Below are 21,344 nucleotides of genomic sequence, written 5' to 3'. Positions count from 1 at the left end.
GGCTACAAGAAGGATCATACAAATTTAATTATGGGTTAATTCAAGTTTGCTTAATCCCTTAATAAAAATTAATGTCTTGGTTAGTAAATTGATTGGTCAATAAATTAATGGAGTTGGTTAGCTTGTTAAGCCAATTGAAAGATGATTTAGAGTAAGTGGTGTTCCTTTATAGATTTTTCTTGGTGGTAGCCAACTCACAACTTTGTCAATTGCTTGCTTGAACAAGTTGCTGAGAATTCAACAAATCTTAATGATTTACCTAATTGTAATAGTCATTTTACATCTTAAAATTCAATTAAAAAAGGGTTGAAACAAGTGTAAGCAATTGGTTAATTGTGGGACATTGAGGTTGTTTTTCAATTTTACATCTGGTTGTAGCTTATTGAGGATAATTAATTACTAGCTTTAACCTCTCTGTTTTTGAGAAAAATTGAAATGTATATAGCAAAGCTTTCTTTGAGAAACTAGAAACTTAACTGAAGGGAAATCAAGGGAAAAACTGAAAGCTAAAGTTAATCAAGTTGCTGAAAAGGAAGGGAAATTTGATTGAATCATTATTTTGAAACTCTTTGTTGAAGTTTGAATAAACAAGTTTTCTATGTTTAGTGTTTAATGCAAATTGTGATATACTTTGTTTTGGTGAAATATGTTATATCCTTGTTGAAACTAATCTATTATGCCACTTGAGCAAATATGAAGAACTGCTAAAATCACTTATACACCTATAAAAAAAGGCACCAGTAAGGTTGCCCTGAATGAAAGGTAAAAAGAAATAGGTGGATTGGTCCTTAGGGAGTCTCCTAAAGGAAGAATGGTAAAGTACCTTAAGTTGAAGACCCAAAACATCATCGAGAAGACCCATATGTGGATTGAATAAAGGGAGGGGGGTGTATAGATGCATGTCTCTAAGTGAGAGTCTCAAAATACTTTTATTGCAGAATATTTTTATTGTTGGTTACTACTGTTGCAAGTTTGGGAAGAAAATGTGCAAGGAAGTTATATGGTGTGTATATGTTGATTGTTGCTATTAAACCATATTTGATGAATTGTTTATCTGAGATGTGTTAAACATGTCAACTACATGTTTTATAACCCTTTGACAAAGTTGAATTCTTCCCCACTAATCTATGGCTCATCTCTTTTATAACTTCCACAAACCAAGTTGGAAAGGAGTACGTTAAAGAAAGGAGGTGAGGTTGTGCCCCAATCAAGGACAAGAGAGGTTGTGTGTGTGTATGTGTGTTTTTTTTAATGTATAGAAGTTCAATGATAGAAGAGTTTTTAAATAACAGTAGAGAAGGAAATATCAATGTTTGTAATATATTAAGATGTATCTAAACATTGAATGGATGTACAATCTTTAATGGAATGAATAAAAATGCGTGTTTAAGTATTTTTGGTCTTTAGATGTTTTGATTTTTTTTTGCTATGTTCATTAATTGAATTTATCGCTTTAATTCACTTATGGTACAACTAAAATCATCAATGGTGTTAAGGGTTCTTCAATAAAGGAAAAACTAATTTTCCAAATTGAAAAGCACTAATTTAAAAATAGGAGAGAAAACAACATAGGTAAGCTTGGACATGGGTGCATAATTTGAAGGTATGCAAAGTGATAAGAACCTTGGATTTTTGCATTCTCAAACCCTAGATCGTATAGGTACATGCAAATCTACCCTAGGCTTCTCTACAAACTAATATAAGCGGAAACATAACCTTTCAAAACATTTTAATTAATAAAACCAAGGAAGAAACATTCATACTTGGATTTGGATGTTCCTAGAACAATTCCTCATTATGTAATCATCCACACAAGTGCACTTATTATGAGATACTCATCCTAATAACCAAGACCAACCATCATTCCAATTAGAGGGTGGTGTACTATAACCTTTAATGAGTTGCCTAGATCCATGAACTAGTTGTAAACAAGTAATCAATTTACAAGGAATCCATGACTTGAATCTTCTATACAACTTCTAATACACTCAAGTCATGTATAATGCAAAAGATGCAGACAAGAATCTTCATAAAGTGTAATGCATGGAATAAAGATAGATAAAAGTGAAACTGAAATATCATTAAATAATGAATTCAAAGTTGTGTTACACCATGTCATACTTTTAAGGGGTTTATCTTAATAGTCTTTAAGTTGTAGCCTTATGCAAAGGAAGAAACAAAACAAAAATGGAAAGATTATAAAGTTTTTTGTTTTTGTTTATATATATATATATATATATATATATAAATTTAGTTAGATCCTACAAACAAAACCCATAGTCGAGGCAAGTTACTTATTAACTAAAGCAACTGTTAAATGTCTCACACCATTGTTGCTCAGTGTTTTTGCTATTAACTCCCTTTACTACCTAATTAAACTCCTTTTTAAATTAAGTTTGTGACAACAAGTGGCCACTATGGCAGCCACATTTGGCCCTCAACAAGAGGTTATACTCAACTACATATTCAACAACTTAGTTAATTGTTCCCCTCATTATTGAAAGAGGTAGTTCACTCCAAGGTCATGACCTCATTTTCTACCATAACTGTCCACAATGGTCTACAATTAAATCTATTTTACAATTGAGATTTTTCACTAATTAAATTACTAAAAAATAGTATCTAATATGTCCATTATTACTAAGCTATAATAAATTAGGGTCATCAGACCGAGTAGAGATCCATAGAGAATACTGCTCTCCTCCTGAACCAATTGCTAGTGGCTTAAGGTTAAGGGAGAAACAAGATGATGAACCAATACTTTCAGCCTTTGGTTCATGCACTAAATCTTCACCAAAAGTCTCTTCTTTGTTAAAATTAAAATCATTACAATCATGCTCAAATCTACTCCTAGGATTACTTGACTTTTGCCTTTTATAATCTTACAACAAGCATTTGCTACAACATAGGCTCACTCTAGCATTACAAGTCATTGAACACATTAGAGGATTGAATTGAGATATGGTAGAATCTCAACTCTATGCATCACTTGGTAAGAAGGAAATAACCATAATTGAAAAGTAATAACAAACTAGGAATTAAAATTTAAAAGAAACTAAACTTGCATTGAAATTAAACTTGTAGAAAATTAAATTAGAAAGCTAAAAGGCATTTTAGGAACGGAAAATGTAACATGTTAACTAAAAATTTAAGCCTATTATAATAAGAAAACAAAGCTCATGCTGAAAGATTACAAAATAAAGATCGAAAATTTACTAATACTTAATCTACTACTCCTAAAAATAGCAAAGAAGATGAAGATGATGATGGTCCTTGGAAAAGAAAAAGAAAAAGAAAAAACTCTCATTTTATTCATTTTTCTTTCTTTTTACATCCTCTTTGTAGTTTAATTCTTACACAAACTCTAACAAAATTTCTCATCTTTCAACACCTGACAATAATAATCCCTAGGTAATAATGGATTTAGATTCTTCCTATGGAAGTAGCTAACATGAGAGATTTAAGTTTTATTCAAGCTTTTTGAAGATTTTGCTTGAAAGGATAGGGTGTTGCATGCATATGCAAACTCAGGGTTTCCTTTGATCATTTTAGCTCAAACATAGGTTCACTTAAGAAGTGATCAAGTCACATACACAACTTCATGAGCATTTTTGGGTTGTGTATGCCTTGCAAGTAAGGTTGCACATGTGTATTACTTCATCACTCTGAGTACTAACACTATTTTCTCATAGTGCGTAATGGATTATAGACAATGCATGCATAAAGTCAAATTCACACTTCTTTTTGTTTTTGCATGCATCTAGTGACATATGCGAGTCCATTTAGTTATATTCCTTTATGTGCACTATCTCACTTGCATAAAAAGGCCTTCTACTAATTTCGTTTATGCACTACTCTCATTTCCCATTTGTGTGGCTTGAGATTTCTCTCACGTGAGCTTTTTCTTTCAAGCTTTAGGTATGTTCATCTTCTTTTGTATTGAGATTTCATGCATGTGTGTTAACATTTACTTTACTAGTTTCTTTATCGCTTTAAAAATTAACTAGTCCCTTCCAAGTTTCCTTCAACCTAGCCATTGATTTTCTCCTTTTATCTCTTCTCCTATCCCTTGTCATGCTTGAGTTGTTTCATTTATTCTTCTAACACTAAGAAAACAAATCAAATCCTAAAATTGAAGGATGTAGCAATAAACATGGGTTTTGTAATGGTTTTAAGTATTAAAAAAATGCTTAAATGAGCTCCAAATACCTTATTTAAAGTGCTAAACTTGAATTCATATCATGAAAATGTGTACACATTCCTCCCTACCCTTGATCGTCCTTGAGACAACCTTATAACACAAATAAAATTCTCTCGATCACCTACTCATGCATGCTCACTATAGTGATAATCCTTAAATCTTTCATGCACTAAATTACTCAAATTATTCTCGAAACACTATTAGACAAGGCCAAGTCAAAATATTAAGGGATAATCAACAAAAATAGGTAAATGATGGATTTCAAACATTCAATCTTATTCAAAAAGACTCCAAAAGGATCATTTAGAATGCTAAATTTAAGTCCCTATCAATGTCCAAGCAAGATGTATTAAAAAGGCCATAAAAAAGAATGGGAGTTAGAGCCGTAGCAAAAACAATCAGAAGGATGTTTAAGTTTCCAAAAAATCCATTGATCATCTTGCCATCTTATGAATAACAATCAAGTGCCCTACCTTAAAGTAGAGAAACGAAGAGTTGTCTTTACATTAAACACCTAATAGAAAGAAAGGTTGACCCATAATGCTCATGTTGATGCTTACACATCATGGGTCCTCTTTAATCATTTTGTTAGCATTGTAAAGAAATGATTACATGCATGCATGCACTTAAGAAGTGATCGTCTTTGGAGTTGTAAACATTTTGAGTATCAGAGGCCAACGATCACAAGAACAATAAGAAAAACACTCAAGCGTCTCATGCATTGAAGATTGATCTTTCTAGTGTAAGCAAAAAGACAATATCCATGATCAGTCCTCAAAATTCTTCAATTATTGTTTTAGGTTTTCAGGAGATATAAATCTCTACCAACACTTGTGTTTTAGTTTTTCTAGGATTCTTAATTCAAAGGTGTGTCTTGTTTGTGTAGGATGCATTTAAATCAAGTCTTTCATATGTATTTTTTCAATTTGAATCTATAAACCCTACTTGTAAGTTCTGCTCCAAGAGACTAGAAGTTATCATTTCTCTTAATTTTTTTATAGGAATTATTATGAAACCAAATATTTTTGTTTTAAAATGAAGATTAAGGCTCTATTTAGTAGCTATTTTTAAAAATATTTTTTGAAAACGATTTTTAAAAACTATTTTATAATATTTTTATAAAAATCTGTTTGAGAATTTAAAATATTTTAAAACTTATTTTCAATATTTAAATATATTTTAAAAATAATTTTTATATATAGTGTTTTATTTTTAATCATTTTTTTATATTTATATAATTATTTTTTAAAACAATCCTAAACAATAAATAAAAACAATTAAACTATATTATCTTAAATTACTTTATTATTTTTTTAAAGAATAAAAAATTGTTTTTCTTCTTTTAATTATCAAACTTATTTTTTTTATTTGTTTTTATTCTATAAAACAGAATTCTATTTTAAAAAATAGTTGTCACAAATTAAGTGTCAGACACATCTTCATGTTAACAAAAAAAAAAAAGGGGTTCACATGGTTAATGAACGTAAGACATAAAAATGGTATGCAAAATGAGCATTAATTAACTGGATTGACGATTCAAAGTGTGAAGAATCATAAAACATTTGTAAATGCAAGTTGCAAGGGGCAGCAGGTTATATGGTTAAAGGTGGGATTGCCAAAGCCATCTCTCTCTCTCTCTCTCTCTCTCCTCTATTAATTTTTTATATTTTTAAAAACTCTGTATAATCACATCAAAGGGAGGCGAGCAGGGAGCGAAGGCGCGAGCCCTCCAAGTTTCACTCATCAGACATGAGAGTAATGGTTGTACTACAAGTACAGCTTTGCTGCCCACGTGAGGCCTTTTGCCTCATTTGTAAATAGAAGCCCTTTTCATTCGCTACTGACCTTTAATAACTGCCCTTTCCCTCATTAGTGAAACACTGCACATGACTCTTGATATATATATTTTTACACATATTAACGGAGAAAGGCTGTACATATTTGTGGCCTTTTCTTCTCTCCACTCGTTAGTTTTTTCCTTTTCAGCACAGCGACTTTTTCTTTTTTCCTTTTTATTTTCGCTTCAAAGTTTGAACCTCCCGATTTTAGGAGCTAAAACTAAAGGTCATCATTTGGTTTTATAATTTGAATCCAAAGAAGTGTTGAAAAGGGGTTTAATGAGTGATTTAAGGAGGAAGACCAATAGTGCAGATATGAAGCCATGAAGGGTACTAGTCTAGTATGTTACTGTTGGCAAATGGTATAGCATTTTCAATGTAAGAGAAAAGAGAGGGCAGTGGGATCCAGCTCTCTGCTCTCTCCTCTCTCCTCTCTCACCTCTCCAAAAATTGAAGTGTCCTTTTGGGTGCTCAGTCCTTGCTTCCCCCATGTATACACCTTTATGCCCTACCAAACCCCACTTTTCTTTTTTCTTTGAATTTTTTTCCTTTTGTATGAATATATATATATATATATATATATATATACACATTATTTCACCTTTGTCCTCACCTCCCCACCCCACCCCCCGGCCTTGCTGTCATTGCCCTGCTCAGTCCCTGGTGACTAGGGAGACAGTGAACAATGTTTTCTGGTTTCACATTAATGAATCATGTCCCTAACCCTTATACTTTGAAACAAAAATTACAAAGTACGACATTCACAAAATATGAACACATAATTAACTCACTTGGAACAGAATATAGTTGAATTCATATACTCAATGCTACAAATGACATGGGCTTTATATCTGTAGAGAGAGAGACTTCTACTAAATATCCTAACGTTTAACCCTTTCTAGTACAATAGAAGCCTAAATTCTCTGGTACAAATTAGCAGAGACTAATGCATTTTTTAATCAAAAGAGGTAAAAAAGATAAGAAAAAGGATAAATCATTGAGAGAACAAGATGAAAACAGAAAAAATTGAGAGAGAAGAAAGATGAGATTCATGCTGAAAACGATATATGATGCAGAGCCAAGACACTAGTACACAAGATGAAACAGAGAAGAAATAATGATTTGCACAGCCCAGATGGGGCTTCAGATTTGTTGAATGGCTGAATCGTAGAGACCGTCCTGTTGGTTCCACATACATTCACTCCAATCTTCACTCCATATGCTTCTGATGGACTCAGACACAGCCCCGGGTTCGCACTCAAGTCCAAGTTCCTTCCCAACCTCTTCAAGAAGATAGAGTTGAAAGGAACTATACCAGCCAGCATGTTTCTACTGAGATTCAAGTGATATATGTGAGAAAGACTACCAAAACCTTCTGGAATTTCACCTGTCAATCTGTTGTTTTGGAGAGACAGTGTGCTTAAATTTGTGAGATGTGAAAAGCTTGTTGGTATGGTGCCTGAATACCCTGAATTAGCAACCCTGAGCTCTTGCAGTTTCATCAGCTTTCCAAACTCTTCTGGCAGTGGGATGAACATGGGATTATCATCCATGATGAAGTACTGCAAGCTTTGTAACTTTGCCAATCCCTGAGGGAACTTCCCACCTAACCTGTTGCTGCTCAAAGCCATGAAGACCAACGAATTCAGCTTCTCAATGCTATCTGGTATGTTTCCAACAAGAAAATTTGAGCTCAAATCGAACTTCTGAAGCAGGCCCATCTGGCCAATCGTGTCAGGGATTGATCCAGAGAGCGAATTATAGCTCAAATCAAGCCCAACAAGATTTCTGAGACTGCCCAATTGGGGTGGGATTGGGCCGGTAAGCAAGTTATAGCTCAAATCAAGGTGTACCAAAGAGTTCAAGCTGAAAATTTGAACTGGAATTCTCCCAGCAAGGCGGTTCTGAGACAAGGTGAGTATCTGTAGGGAGTGGAGTGAGGAGATCTGAGATGGGATTGGGCCAACAAGTGCAGGGTTTGATCTGAGACTGAGTTGTTGCAGTGAAGAGGCATTGGAGGGGTGGGAGAGGAGAGGGAGAGAAATGTTGGTTTTGGTTTGAGTGAAGCAATGAAAAAAGAAGAGAGACTGAAGATAAGGGAGGGTAAAGACTTGTGATGGGAATGTGGCAGTGGTCTTGCAGGATGGGTTTGGAGGTGACCCAAAATCAAGCCTAGAGACATGGAGTAGCTTGTCATTTTGACCTGGTTTGCACTCAATCCCTGGCCAAGATGAAGCAGAATTACAAGGATTGGGAAAGGAGATTCTCCAGGTATGGTCAGAGGACATGGAATCCATGATGTTGAAGAGAGTTTCAGCCTCAGATGGATCCATGTTGTTGGGTGGTGCTTGGTTGTTCTTGTTCTTGTTTACATGGTAACTACCAATGCTACTGGAGACACAAGGTGGAAAACAAGAAATTGGGACGACTAGTAGAAGCAGTGGAAGAAAGAGTGACCAGGACGAGCAGCACATTGTGTTGGGGTTTGGGAGGTGTGTTTGGTTTTAGCAGTGAACTTGTAATAGCTGTTTCATGTTACAGCTTATAATCTACAATTGGGTTTTATTATTCATCCTCTCTCACAGACTCACACACGAAAAGAGAGAGAGAGAAACAGAGATGTGATAGAAGTGATGGGTGGGGTCATGACATTGAGTAAGAATTTGAAACCAAGGTGGGGTCAACCACAAGGATTGAAGAGGGGGGTGTTTGGCAAATCACAGGCATGCTTCGTTTTCCCAGACACATAAAAATTCATTGTGTTAAAAGGAGGAAAAAGTCAGAAGAAAAATGTATAAACGTGAGAATTGAGCAAGTGTGCATGATTAATTTTTCCGATCCCAGAAACAAAAAGTAATAAAGTTTAAAAAAACATTAGAAACAGAGATGTATGTACAAGTATAACGTATGGATGTACAATAGTCATCCCGAAGAAAAATGATTTTTCACTTGTCTCAATAGAAGTAATTTTATTATATTCGATATGCATCTGGTTAGAATATAAGTAAAAAATCAAAACTGTACGATGGGATGGGATTTTTAATCTAGAAAAACTATTTTCTGAAGAAAGGGTTCGAGGGTGGGGAGATTTAGAATTTGAGGGAAAATGATGGGGTTGAGGGGAAAAGTGGAGTGAAATCCTGTTGCGTGGCTTGAGCAGTGAGCTTTGGGAAGCGGATAGTAGATAGTGGAAACATCATTAATCTGGGTTGCTTTTGGACGGAAGAGTCGTACAATTTGGAAAATGTTGAATGTGATTATGGCGTTTATCATTCAATTCAACCAGAGTGTTGGAAACATGTGGCATGAGAAGTGATAGTAATCTTTGTCAGTTATGGACCTCAAATTCAGGTGCCACAAACTTCACACTAACTCATCTAACACAAAACCATCTCCTCTTCACATTCAACTGCTCTTGAGATAAAAAGGATTTTACAAGAATGCCTGGTTCCTGAAATACAAAACTTCTTTTGTTTGGAAAATGGCAAGGTAAAATGCTACACATCCATGGAATTATAATATAAAGACACAATCAAATGAATCAGGTGCAAATAATGAGACTTGAATACAAGGGCGGAGCCACCGTAGGCTTAAGGGGGGACATGGCCCCCCCCAAATTTTAAAAATATTTTTTTTTGTTTATTTAGGAATTTTAGAAAGTTAAAAAAATAAAAATGTAAGTTTGCCCCTTCTAAACAACTAATTTTGTGTGTGAAAAAGAAAATAGATAGAATTAAAAATTAGATAACATTTATTAAATAAATTTTATAAGATATTTGTTTGTTTGTATTCTTAATTTAATTTAATGTTAATAAAATTAAATTTATTTAAATCCTAATATATACCAATTAAATTTTTTTATAATTTTGTATTTGATATTTTATTATTATTATTTTTATTGTGGGTTAGGTTTTGTTTAATTTTGAAATTCTTTAAATGTTTAGGCTTTTAGGTTTAATAAAGTAATTGTTAATTCATGAATGCGTAAACAATTATTCAAATATGTGTTTATTTAATTGTTGGTAAAATTTTATTTTATTTAAATATTTGATATTTTATCAAATATTTTTTTGTTAGTAGGTTATCTCTAGTTTAATTTAAAGATTTTTATAAATGTTTAAATTTTTAGGTTAAATCAAACATTTATTAATTTAGAGTTGACTATTTAAGTTTTAATAATGACATTATATTACTAGATAACTTTTAAATAAAAATTTTATTGCTACCAAGTGATTTATATTTAATTATTAAATTTTTAAAAAAATATTAATGTGATTATAAATTTTTTCTAAAAGTTCTCTAGCAAAATATTTTTAAAAAATTACTAGAAATATTTTGGTTAAATTTCTTACTTTTTTTTTTTTAAAAAAAAAAATCTTCCCAAGATTATTTGAAATTTGTGATAAACTTTTAATAAAATCTTAAATTCTTTTGTCAATGTTTTTAATATTTTTTTATTTAATTTATCATATTATATATTTTTATTTTCTTTTATAGCTAATATCAATAATTACTTATTTTATTAAATGATATCAATGCTTTCATTTCTAAAATATTTATCTATATTTATTATAATACACACATTTTTTATTTTATCCACTCACCAAAATTCCTGGCTTGGCCGCTGCTTGAATATGTATGCATGATATCACTTACCTTTGGGTTACAAATAGAAAAATAATACTTTAGTATCATATGTGGACCTATTTGTTTTTTAAAATATAAACTATTATATAAAAACTAAAATTTAAAAAAGTATATTTTAGTATTATAGGTGGGTCATATTTGTAAAAAATTTTAAAATTTTAAGTAGTAAAAAATTTTAATACTTTATTTTTTAATCCGTTTTAAAAAATCATTACATTGATTTTCAATAATAAAAAAGTGGTTTGAAAATTTTTAAAACTAACCTTATCGATTCAATTTTCAATTTTGTTGTCTTTTAATTGATAAAAAAACCGAATTTAATGGACATTCTAAAACTTATATATAATTACTTGATATTTGATAAGTTTTTTTTATATTAAATTTTATTAAAGTAATTTATTTTATGGTCAAATTAATTCTAAATGTGTTCAATATATATTTTAACATAAAATCCAAGTTGATTTCAATTAATTTTAAAAACAAATTAAACTTAAATGTCTAAAATAAACTCAAATTAATGAGTTTTGAATTCAAAACAAACACAAATATACAATTGGGTAAGGATTAAAAAAGACCATTCAATTAGGTAAAGATCGATCCACGAAAATTGAACCAAACCATCCTTAAAAGACTTGATTTGGTTCGGTCTTTTACTCCAAATCTAATCTATTCGATTTTTATCATATATAAATCAACTATACTGATTTAGTTCATTTTCTACTTAAAAACCAATTAAATTGAATTTATTTACACCCCCATTTTGTGATATGACAAGAGGAAGCAATTCAATGTTTAGATTATATTCGTAACATATCCGTAAGTGGGGATGATCCTATGCCTAGAGAGGAAGAGGGGAAGAAAAATTCTAATGTTATACATGCTATTTCAAAAGGAAGCGGGATGTATGCTTTTGAATCGGGAGTATGGGTTGCAGAAGAAATTATCTTTACTTGCAAGGAGAGTTGGGAGAACTAGAAACCTGGGATTCGAAGGTGCTAAATGAGACAACCACTCAGTCTCAAGGTTGTGCCATTTGTGAGTCAATCTAACATTCTACTCAAGAGTGCCCAAGTAACCGTCTTTAACGGTTAAGAAAAAATTTTCGGCGCAAGCACATGTTGGAAGTATTGTGAATACATATAATCTAAGTTGGAGATATCATTCAAATTTTCTCTGTATAAAACTACATTTTTTTTAAGGATATATTTGATAATAATTTTAAAAAATATTTTTAATCTTTATAACACTTGGATGATTAAATTTTTTAAGTATTAGAATGATTTATAAGCACTTCCTAAAATCATTATCAAATGAACTTTAAAAATGTGTTTAGTAATGATTTTAAAAAGTATTTATAACTTTTTTAATACTTAAAAAATAAAAATTTTTAAAAATTAAAAAGATTAGAAAAACTAATTAGAATCACTACTAAACACACTCTAAATCATATTCCTATGCAAATAGAATCTGAATCAAGCGAAACTTAAAACCACTATATACCTTAATGAGTCTAAAGAGCTTTAAAAGTAATTTATGACTCATTAACTAGCTCATCTATGCTAAAAAATTCAAAACTATACTTGATCCAAAATAACTTGCTTTGTCACATAAAAAGTGAAACATAAATCACCTATAATTGGAAAATCTATAGCTAAAATCTCAACAGTTCCTGTTCGAAAATACAAATAAAAAATACCAATATGTCAGGAATAACATGAAATTTTATACAACACATAATGGAGACTAGAGTCATAAGGCTTTGAAAATAAAAATAAAAAGTACCAATATATCAAGACCAGGTGCTCAGAGTCCCCCAAATTTTGCCCATCAGCCACAAAAAGGTTTGTAGCAAGGCTGCCCATACCTGTACCAGGTAACTTTAAAATTCATATAAATTCAATTGATGCAGAATCTGTTTTATTCCTGAGCTAACAGGAAATATCAAAAGCTTCATGTTTTCCACAAGGCATGAAGTACATAAACTACCTCATGACAGATGCTTCAACCCTTGATCTCGGTGTTTGATGAGTTTTATTATTTTTAGCTTTCTTTTTTTATTAAGTAGGAGAATGGAGTATGAGAGAAAGACTAGGACAGAGCTAAGTAAAGAAGGTTGTGTTGAACAATCGTGTAGGTGTAGGAATGATCAATCGTTCCAAGAGTAAATGATTAATCATATTGAACTAGGAATTGTGATAGTTCCCACTTTAACTTATGAAATGATCAGTGAAGAAGGCTAAACTAGGAGCTCAAGGAAGAAAAGATCATGACCACAATCAATCATCCTGAGAAGAATGTGATCATCTTGACTTAAGAGGGTGAATGATCAAAAGCCTTGCTATAGGTTCTTAATCATCTTGGCACAAGAGGAAGCACGATTAATACTGCCACTAGATCTCTTGTAATGAATGGAGATTACATTTCCAGCTTATGATGTCAAAATTCACATATATATGCATACACATAAGTGCTTTCATACAACAAAATAGTGACCTACAATAGAGATTGTCTACAACTCATTAAGTTTTTGTACACCACCATGCTCAATTTCTCACACCCAAAATGTACCAAAATAACCTTTAAAGAAACTCTTCCAAGCACTTAATAAGACACCTTGCACTTACCTACATGGAGTTATAGCAATTGAATCTAAAAAATAGTTAATAGGGTGAGCTAACAAAGCTTAGTAGGTATTATTTTGTTCTGAAAATGAAGTTGAATAGGATGAGTAATATAGAATCCAATTCAAGACTAAGAGCACAGCATATCGCAGCATTAAAGTATCTCTAGAAGTACACAAAATAATAAAGCAAGGTAAGCAATAAAAATCTACCTTATTGTGTTCCATACTTTTCATATCACATTAAGCCATGAACACATAAGTTTATATTTAAGGACTTGTCCGTAAGGACATGTGTTTATGCCTCCTACTATATCCCAATGAAATCCTCAAAGTCATAATTCTCTACTTCATTTAGGGTCTTTCACTCAAGGACTATTGTCCCCCATTAAAGAACTAGAGCATAGACTTACCAACTCTCACTAGTGATAAACTTCAACTTGCTCAAATTAACTATTAAGATAGATCCCTTAAAAACATGATACGATGTAACAATAATCAGATTTGTTATTTATAATATGATTCTAGTTCCCAATATATATACCCTATTCATGTATTATACTTTCAAAACATTTAAGTTTGATATTTCTTACATTGTACATAATTTAGGCATATTAAGAGTTGAACAGAAGATCCAAGTCATTGGTTCAATGCAAGTAGATGAGTTATTCACAGTTGGTTTATGAACTTAGGCAATCCATTTTGTATAATAGTACACTGCCTCTTTAATTATAGGGATGGCATGTATGGGTCATAGGATGGTTTTCCTAGGGTGAATGCATTAGTGTGTATAGTTACACATTGGACATATCTATAGTGAGTCAACCCATTAGCTATTAGGTAGTCATAATCTCACCAAGTTGCTATGTTATACGGGTTCTCAACCTTAAGGGGATAGTGAGTTTGTGCTAAAATCATTAATGACTTTGACATACGAGTGAGACCTTAAGGTGATCATATATTTCCTACGAATTAGGTCACTATTAATGGAGGCTAGTGACAACAAGTATACTCACGACAAGCATTATGATATCTTACTGGTTTGAGATAGCATATCTCTTTGGGTGATCTTAAGGACATGTGATTAAGAAATCTATCATTGTAGTAATTCTTTAATTGAAATTTGACATATGCTATTTGAGAGCAAGAATATATCAATTGATCACATAATAGAAGGATCTGGGACTCAAATATTATGGAGGTAATCTTGAGAGGTTTATAGTATTCACCTTCTTAGATTACATACATCAGTTCATGGGGAGCTTATATACAGTGAATAATATGTCACAGACCTAAAGTTAGTATCTTGTAGTAATTTCATAGGATATTGAAGTGCAATTGACTCTTTGTAGTGAAATATTAAGTTAATTTCAAAATTGGATTTTAAGGGAGTTAATATTTTCCTATGGGTCTTGGTGGCCCTTGCTCGACCTCATGTTCCATGGTGGCATAGTTTTTTAAGGATTTTTGGGTTCTACATCATAAATGTGCATAAGTTTATTTTGGTAAATATATAAGGTTACATAAAAGCATATGAATAGTCTTTCTTGACTATGCTAATTCATTAATTGGAGCTCAATATAGCTAATTAATTAATTATACCAAAGTGGGTTGGATTAAGTTACCCAAGCTCAAGATGGGCTTAAGTCACTTAAACTCACAAGGAAGCTTATATAAACCCCTTTAAGGGTTAGGGCTTCATTACTCATTCCACATAAACTTCTAGTGAGAGAAGCCCTAGTCCCCACCCCTCCAAAGAGGATTCAACCTCCTCTTATGCCAAGATTTGGGAAATAGCCATCAAGTGTAAGATCTGTTGGTCTGTGAAATTCACATAAACCCTTCATCAACAAAATTTGATCTTGGAACATTTAGATCATAGGTAAAACACCCATTTCCCTAGATCTAAGTTTTAATGTATACTATGATTTCACTTGTTAGATTTAGATAACCCTCTTACATGCACCTTAACGGTTTAAGGATGGGAATGAGGAAATCTAGGTATTTTGTACATTAGCCACTGTTATCACTTTCACAAATTCAAACCTTCATAACTAGATATACTCACTTATTTAGTGTCTCAAAGAAACACGCCCACACAAGAGTAAATTTGTAGCCATATAAACCATAGGCTTACAAATACAAATCTTCACCATGTTTGTGCTTTGTTGTCATAAAATTTCTTAAGGAGGTGTGTTCATGAAAACTATGGTCATAGTAAGTTTTTTAAGTGGAACTTGAAATTTGCTCTTGGAGAGCTAAAACATGTCAGTTGAACACAATAAGAGGATCCATAATCCAAGAAAAGTAAAAGTAGTCTTGAAAGGCTGATAACTTTCTCATTGTTAGACTTCAAACACCAGTTCATGGGAAGACTAAACACAATGGATAGCAGGTCATGGACCCGAGCACATAGTGTCTTGTTGTTATTTACATATGATACTGGAGTTCAGTTGATTATCTATAGTGGGATGTTGAATCAACTTTAGAGTTGGATTTTGAGGGAGCTAATAGTCCTATGGGTCCTAGTGATCCTCGTTTTGAGCTCATATACCTTATTGACATTGGTTATAAGGGTCGGATTGGCTCTAGGTTCACTTTTATGCATAAAGACATTTTGATAATTATGCAAGGTTGCACAAGGGTGAGTGAACAAAGTCTTTGGATTGGGTTAATTGCTTAATTAGTAGGTCCTATTGGGTTAATTAATCAATTAGGACCCGTTTTGGGCTCGATTAAGTGACTTGAGCCCACTAAGGGCTCAAGTCACTTAAGCACAGTTGGGAACCCTATAAATACTCCATTAGGGGTTAAGGTTTCCATAACTCTTTTTTAGAGAGTCGTCTTCCACCTTCAAAGAAAGAGAGTATAGCCTTCACCCCATTTTCCATCCCCACTAAAAGTATGTCAAGATTAGGTTTGAGCCATTGGGCAAAAGACTCCGAGTTTACAAGACTTCTTGTGACTTCGTTCTTTATTTTCATTGCATGTAATTGATTTGAAAACATCCAAATCTCATGTATGGTTTTTATTAGCATATTCTAAATTTGTATAAAGTTTAAAAATGCAATTTTTTCATTATGCATAGGATTTAGAAAAGTTGAGGATAGTTATATATGCTTCTAATTTGATATGGGTTGAGGAAACGGAGAGATTTGAGATTTTCCCATCATGGACACTTTGTCTCAAACTCATGAGATATTATGATGCCTCTATTGAAAATACTTATTGCCACCTAAATTGATCAACAATGATATAATTTGTAAGGAATATGTGACCATCTTAGAGTCTCACCCATAGGTCAAACCAATTAATTAACTTTAATACCAACTCAATATTCTCTCAAGATTGAAAGCCCATGCAATATAGTTAATTAATTAGGGAATCATAACTACTCAACAACTAATGTCATGAGTCATTATAGGTCCTCTTTAGTGTGTAAATGCAAACTAGTTTACTCTCCATGATAAAACTATCTTGATAACTAAGACAAGTCATCTCTCCAATCAAGAGGTAGTGCACTACAGTCTTTGATGGATTAACTAAATTCATGAATTAACTATGAGTTTGTATCATCTTGCAAGTAACCCATGACTTAGCTATTCTGTGAGACTCCTAATGCACCCAACTCATGTACAATGTAAGTAATAGAAATGTGAATGCTCATACAACAATTAATGTTAATAAGGATAACCAAGGAACAAGAATAATTAACAAATAAATTTATTAATGAAACTATATTTTGTTACATCATGTCTATAACAACCCGTATCCCAGCCATGTAGATATTGTCCATTCTAGGCCAAAAAGGGTCCTTATGGCTTTAAAACATGGCTACAAAGTTAAGAAGAGTTCATACATATATAGTCCCACTAACTTTCTTTCCTATTTGATGTGGGACATCACAAACACCCCCTTATGCAGGCACAACATGTAGATATTGTCCATTCTAAGCCAAAAGGGGCCCTTATGGCTTTAAAACATGACTACAAGGTTAAGAGGAGTCCATACATATATAGTCACACTAATTTTCTCTCCTATCTTATGTGGGACATCACAAACACCCCCCTATACACGCACAACATCCTCATTGTGTCCCACAGGATTGTGGGGCCAAACAGACATACACCCCTAACGTGGCTAAACAAACCCCCACACCGAGGTCGAGGATCAACTTTGATACAATTTGTAGACATTTTAGATCTAAGCAACAAAAACAATACCAATTTTTCAAAAAATTGATCTTTAGGATTAAAGTACTAACCTTTAGGTTTGGATGTTCCCAAACCTTAAATTTCAAGTGTTGATGATGACCTTAAAGTTGTTAGAAACCCACGATCTTCTGCTCAATAACTTAACCTTGTTCTTAGCACACTTCCACTGAGGAGGAAAGAAGGGTGGAGACTATGACTTTCTTTCTCTTTGGATGGTGGAAGATAGAAAGTGATGGAAACTCTAACCCCTAAAGGATATTTATAGGATTCCTAACTAAGCTTAAGTGACTTGAATCCATATGAGCTTAGATCACTTAATCTAGTCCAATTTGGGTTCTAATTGATTAATTAACCCAACAGAGCTTACTAATTAATCAATTAGTCTAATTCAAAGATTTTTTTCACTTGCCCCTGTGCAACCTTACATAATTACCAAAACACCCTTATGCACAAAAGTGAACTTAGAGCTAATCTGATCCTTATAACTTATGCCAACAAGCAAGGATGAAAATATCGGTAATCACGAATATATCGGTACTTCGATTTTACGGATATATCGGAGATATATCGGCAGATATTTTGGAAAAAAATATCAGTAAGCTTAAAATTGTCAAAAACTCATGAAAATGTAAGGAAAACATCATAATAATATAATTAGAAGTATAATAGACATTTTAAAGTTCTTTTATTGAAAATTTTGATATATGTATAACATGATTTATCATATTTGATAATAATATCGTAAGCATCGATAAAAATATGAATTTTATAAGTGTATATTTATTATTAAATTACATCTAATATTATGATATTTGATTATAATATGTCTAATTTTAAAATATATATTAATATTAAAATATGATCCATTTAATTCAATTGTATTAAACAATATAAAATAAATTATGATATATATATATAATTTTTTAATATTTAATTAATTATTAATGATATTAAAAACATTATGAAGAAAATTATATAATTTTTATATTTTTGGTAATTAATTAAAAGAAATTTTTGCATTTAATTATAATTAATTTGATCTTTAAAATATTCTTTTAATATTTTCTTTATATAATGAGTTTAAGTATATATAAGTTTAGTGCACATTATATAACAAGGGTAAGTTAGCCCAGATGGCAAGTGGGGTAAACCCCAAACCAAAAGGTTTGAGGTTCAAATCCCCTCGACAGCAAAAGGGGAAGGGTATTGTAGTGGCACTGTAGCACATTGACTTCACTGTAGCGCGTTTGATTCCGTTGACCGGCGTTGACCATGCGATATATCGGGAAAAATCGCCGATATATCGCGAGATATAGCCGATTTCTAGAGATTTATCCCGAAATGTCGCCAGACCGATATTTCTCCCTGAAATATCGTGTCGATACCCTTCGATACACGATATTTCAGCGATATCGCGACATTTTCCTCTTTGCCAACAAGGTATATGAGCTCAAAAGGAGGACCATTGGGACCGATAAGAGTACTAGCTCCCTTAGAATCCAATTCATTCAACATTCCACTATAGAGAATCAATTGAACTTTAGTATCCCTATATAAATAACAACGAGACATTATGTGCTTGGGTTCGTGACATGTTATCCATTACATTCAATTTCCCCATGAATTAGTGTTCGTTGTCTAACAAAGTGAAAACCATAAGTCTTTAAAGACTACCTTTATTATTCTTGAATTACAAATCCTCTTATTGTGTGTTCAATTGACATGTCATAACTCTCAAAGATTTTTTGTCAAGTTCCACTTAAGAAACTACTATGACTATGATTTTTATAAATATAACTCCTTAAAATCGCCTAAGGGGACACTTTGTCTTAATCCCATGAGATATCATAGTATATCTGTTGAGAATACCTATTGCTATCGTCTTCCATCAACAGTGACCCAATCCATAGGGAATGTATGATTAGGTTACAATCTCACTCGTAGGTCAAAGCCACTTGTAACTTTAGCACAAACTTAATATTCTCTCAAGGTTGAGAGATAATATAATGAAACAACTTGGTGAGGTTATGACTACGTGATAACCTTAAGTCACGACTCACTATAGGTTCTATTCAATGTGTAACCATACACACTAGTACACTCACTATGGGAAACTCATTCCGATAGCCAAGACTAGTCATCACTCCAATTAGGAGGTGGTGCACTACAACCTTTAATAAGTTGCTTAGACCCACAAACTGATTGTGAAAAAGTCATATATTTGTAAATAACCCATTGCTTGGATCTTCCATGCAACTCTTAATGCACGCAAGTTATGTACAATGCAATAGATGTCAAACAATAATGCTTATATAGTATAATGCATAGAATAATGATAAATAAAAGTGAAACTGGAATATCAATAAATAAATAACGAATTCCAAATATGTTATGCTGTTAAGGGCTATATTTTAACATTCTCCCATTAGTCCTCAAAGCATAATGCTATCAAAGCATACTAGATACTCATATGAAACCTATGTTATCTCTATGACCAACAAAGGCTCTTCCTATCAATGTCTTAGTGAAGGGATCCACTAGATTATCCACAGAAGGTATCTTGTCAACCATCATGTTGCCCTTCTATACTATCTCAATGCTTTGGAACACAAGCACATAATCCCTCGTTCTCTAAAGATACTTGAGTATATGCTCGACATAGCACAATTTTCCTATTTTTGTAATCCTTAAGGACTTTAAACCGAAGAATATATTGCGCTCCTTATAGATTTCTATCTAGAACTGAGTAGGTAACCAGATCTTGACTGATGACAATATTAATCCCTATATCATTCTCAACCAGCAGATGACCATCAACTTATAAGATCTTAGAGCACCATCATGCTTCTCTACACTTTCTTGTACACATAAGGTCCTTTGCTATGAAAATATTTGGTTACATCATGTAAATGCTAATATCAAGATAATCGTTTAAGAACACTATATTGACATCTTATTGCAATATCTTGACATGGCAAAAAAAAACATCAATTATCTTCATCCTAAACAACTATTGGGAAATCTTTAAAATCATTAGTACATGCTCTCACTAAGCCTAAGGACACTAGATCTATGTAACGAAAGAAAATAAAACATTAAAACTGTAGATATAGCGCTTAAAAAATTTACTTTTGATCTAGATTTTTCTAGATCAAGTTTCCAATTGAAGAAGATGATCTCGTTTACTGTGATAATCTTCCACTTGATTAATCTTTCTCTAAAGCTTAACACATATGTAATGTGACTACACAACCTTCTTGAGGGAGAAGATGATGAAGGTTCTCTATGAAAGGCAATGGTTAAGTCTATGTATAATTCTAAACCCCCAAGAGGATTTATATAGGCCTCATTATAGGCTTAAGTAACTTAAGTTCATCTTAGGCTTATATAACTTAATCTATCCCATTGGATCCTAATTAATTAATAGTCTAATCTAAATAAGTAAAAAATAATTTATCATAAAATCCTATGCAACCTTGTTTTTGTACACCCTTATGCACATAAATGATTAATTCTCCATAAAATTTTAAATCATTGTGTCAACAAAGAATATGAGCTCGAGTGAGGAGACTACTAGGACCCATTTGAAAATAATAGCTCCCTCATAATCTAATTCTAAAGTTGACTCAATACTCCAATAAAGAGACTCGATTGTATTCTGGTATCCTATGAAATTATATGAAGATGAAAAACTCAGATTTATGACTTACTATCTACTACATGCAAACCCCTCATGGACTAGTGTTCATAATCTAACGAAGAAGATTTTTCCAACCTCTTAAGACTACCTTTCCATTTATTGAGTCTCATATCCTTTTATTATA

The 21,344-nt window shown here is 32.3% G+C and overlaps 1 protein-coding gene across 1 annotated transcript; it reads right to left on the bottom strand.

Annotated features, from left to right (window-relative positions):
* Positions 1-6,826: 6,826 nt before the first annotated feature.
* LOC100247105 (receptor like protein 29) lies at positions 6,827-8,644 on the bottom strand. The gene has a single exon (XM_002280019.5). The coding sequence runs from the start codon at positions 8,511-8,513 to the stop codon at positions 7,089-7,091; it is 1,425 nt and encodes a 474-aa protein (XP_002280055.3). The 5' UTR covers positions 8,514-8,644; the 3' UTR covers positions 6,827-7,088.
* Positions 8,645-21,344: the final 12,700 nt, after the last annotated feature.

This window comes from Vitis vinifera, chromosome 12 (genome assembly GCF_030704535.1).
Source record: "Vitis vinifera cultivar Pinot Noir 40024 chromosome 12, ASM3070453v1".
Taxonomy (NCBI): Eukaryota; Viridiplantae; Streptophyta; class Magnoliopsida; order Vitales; family Vitaceae; genus Vitis; species Vitis vinifera.
This window is presented reverse-complemented; position numbering and strand designations above follow the sequence as displayed.

Coding starts and splice junctions, on each gene's coding strand:
- LOC100247105 (XM_002280019.5), bottom strand. CDS start 8,513: ATGTGCTGCTCGTCCTGGTCACTCTTTCTTCCACTGCTTCTACTAGTC.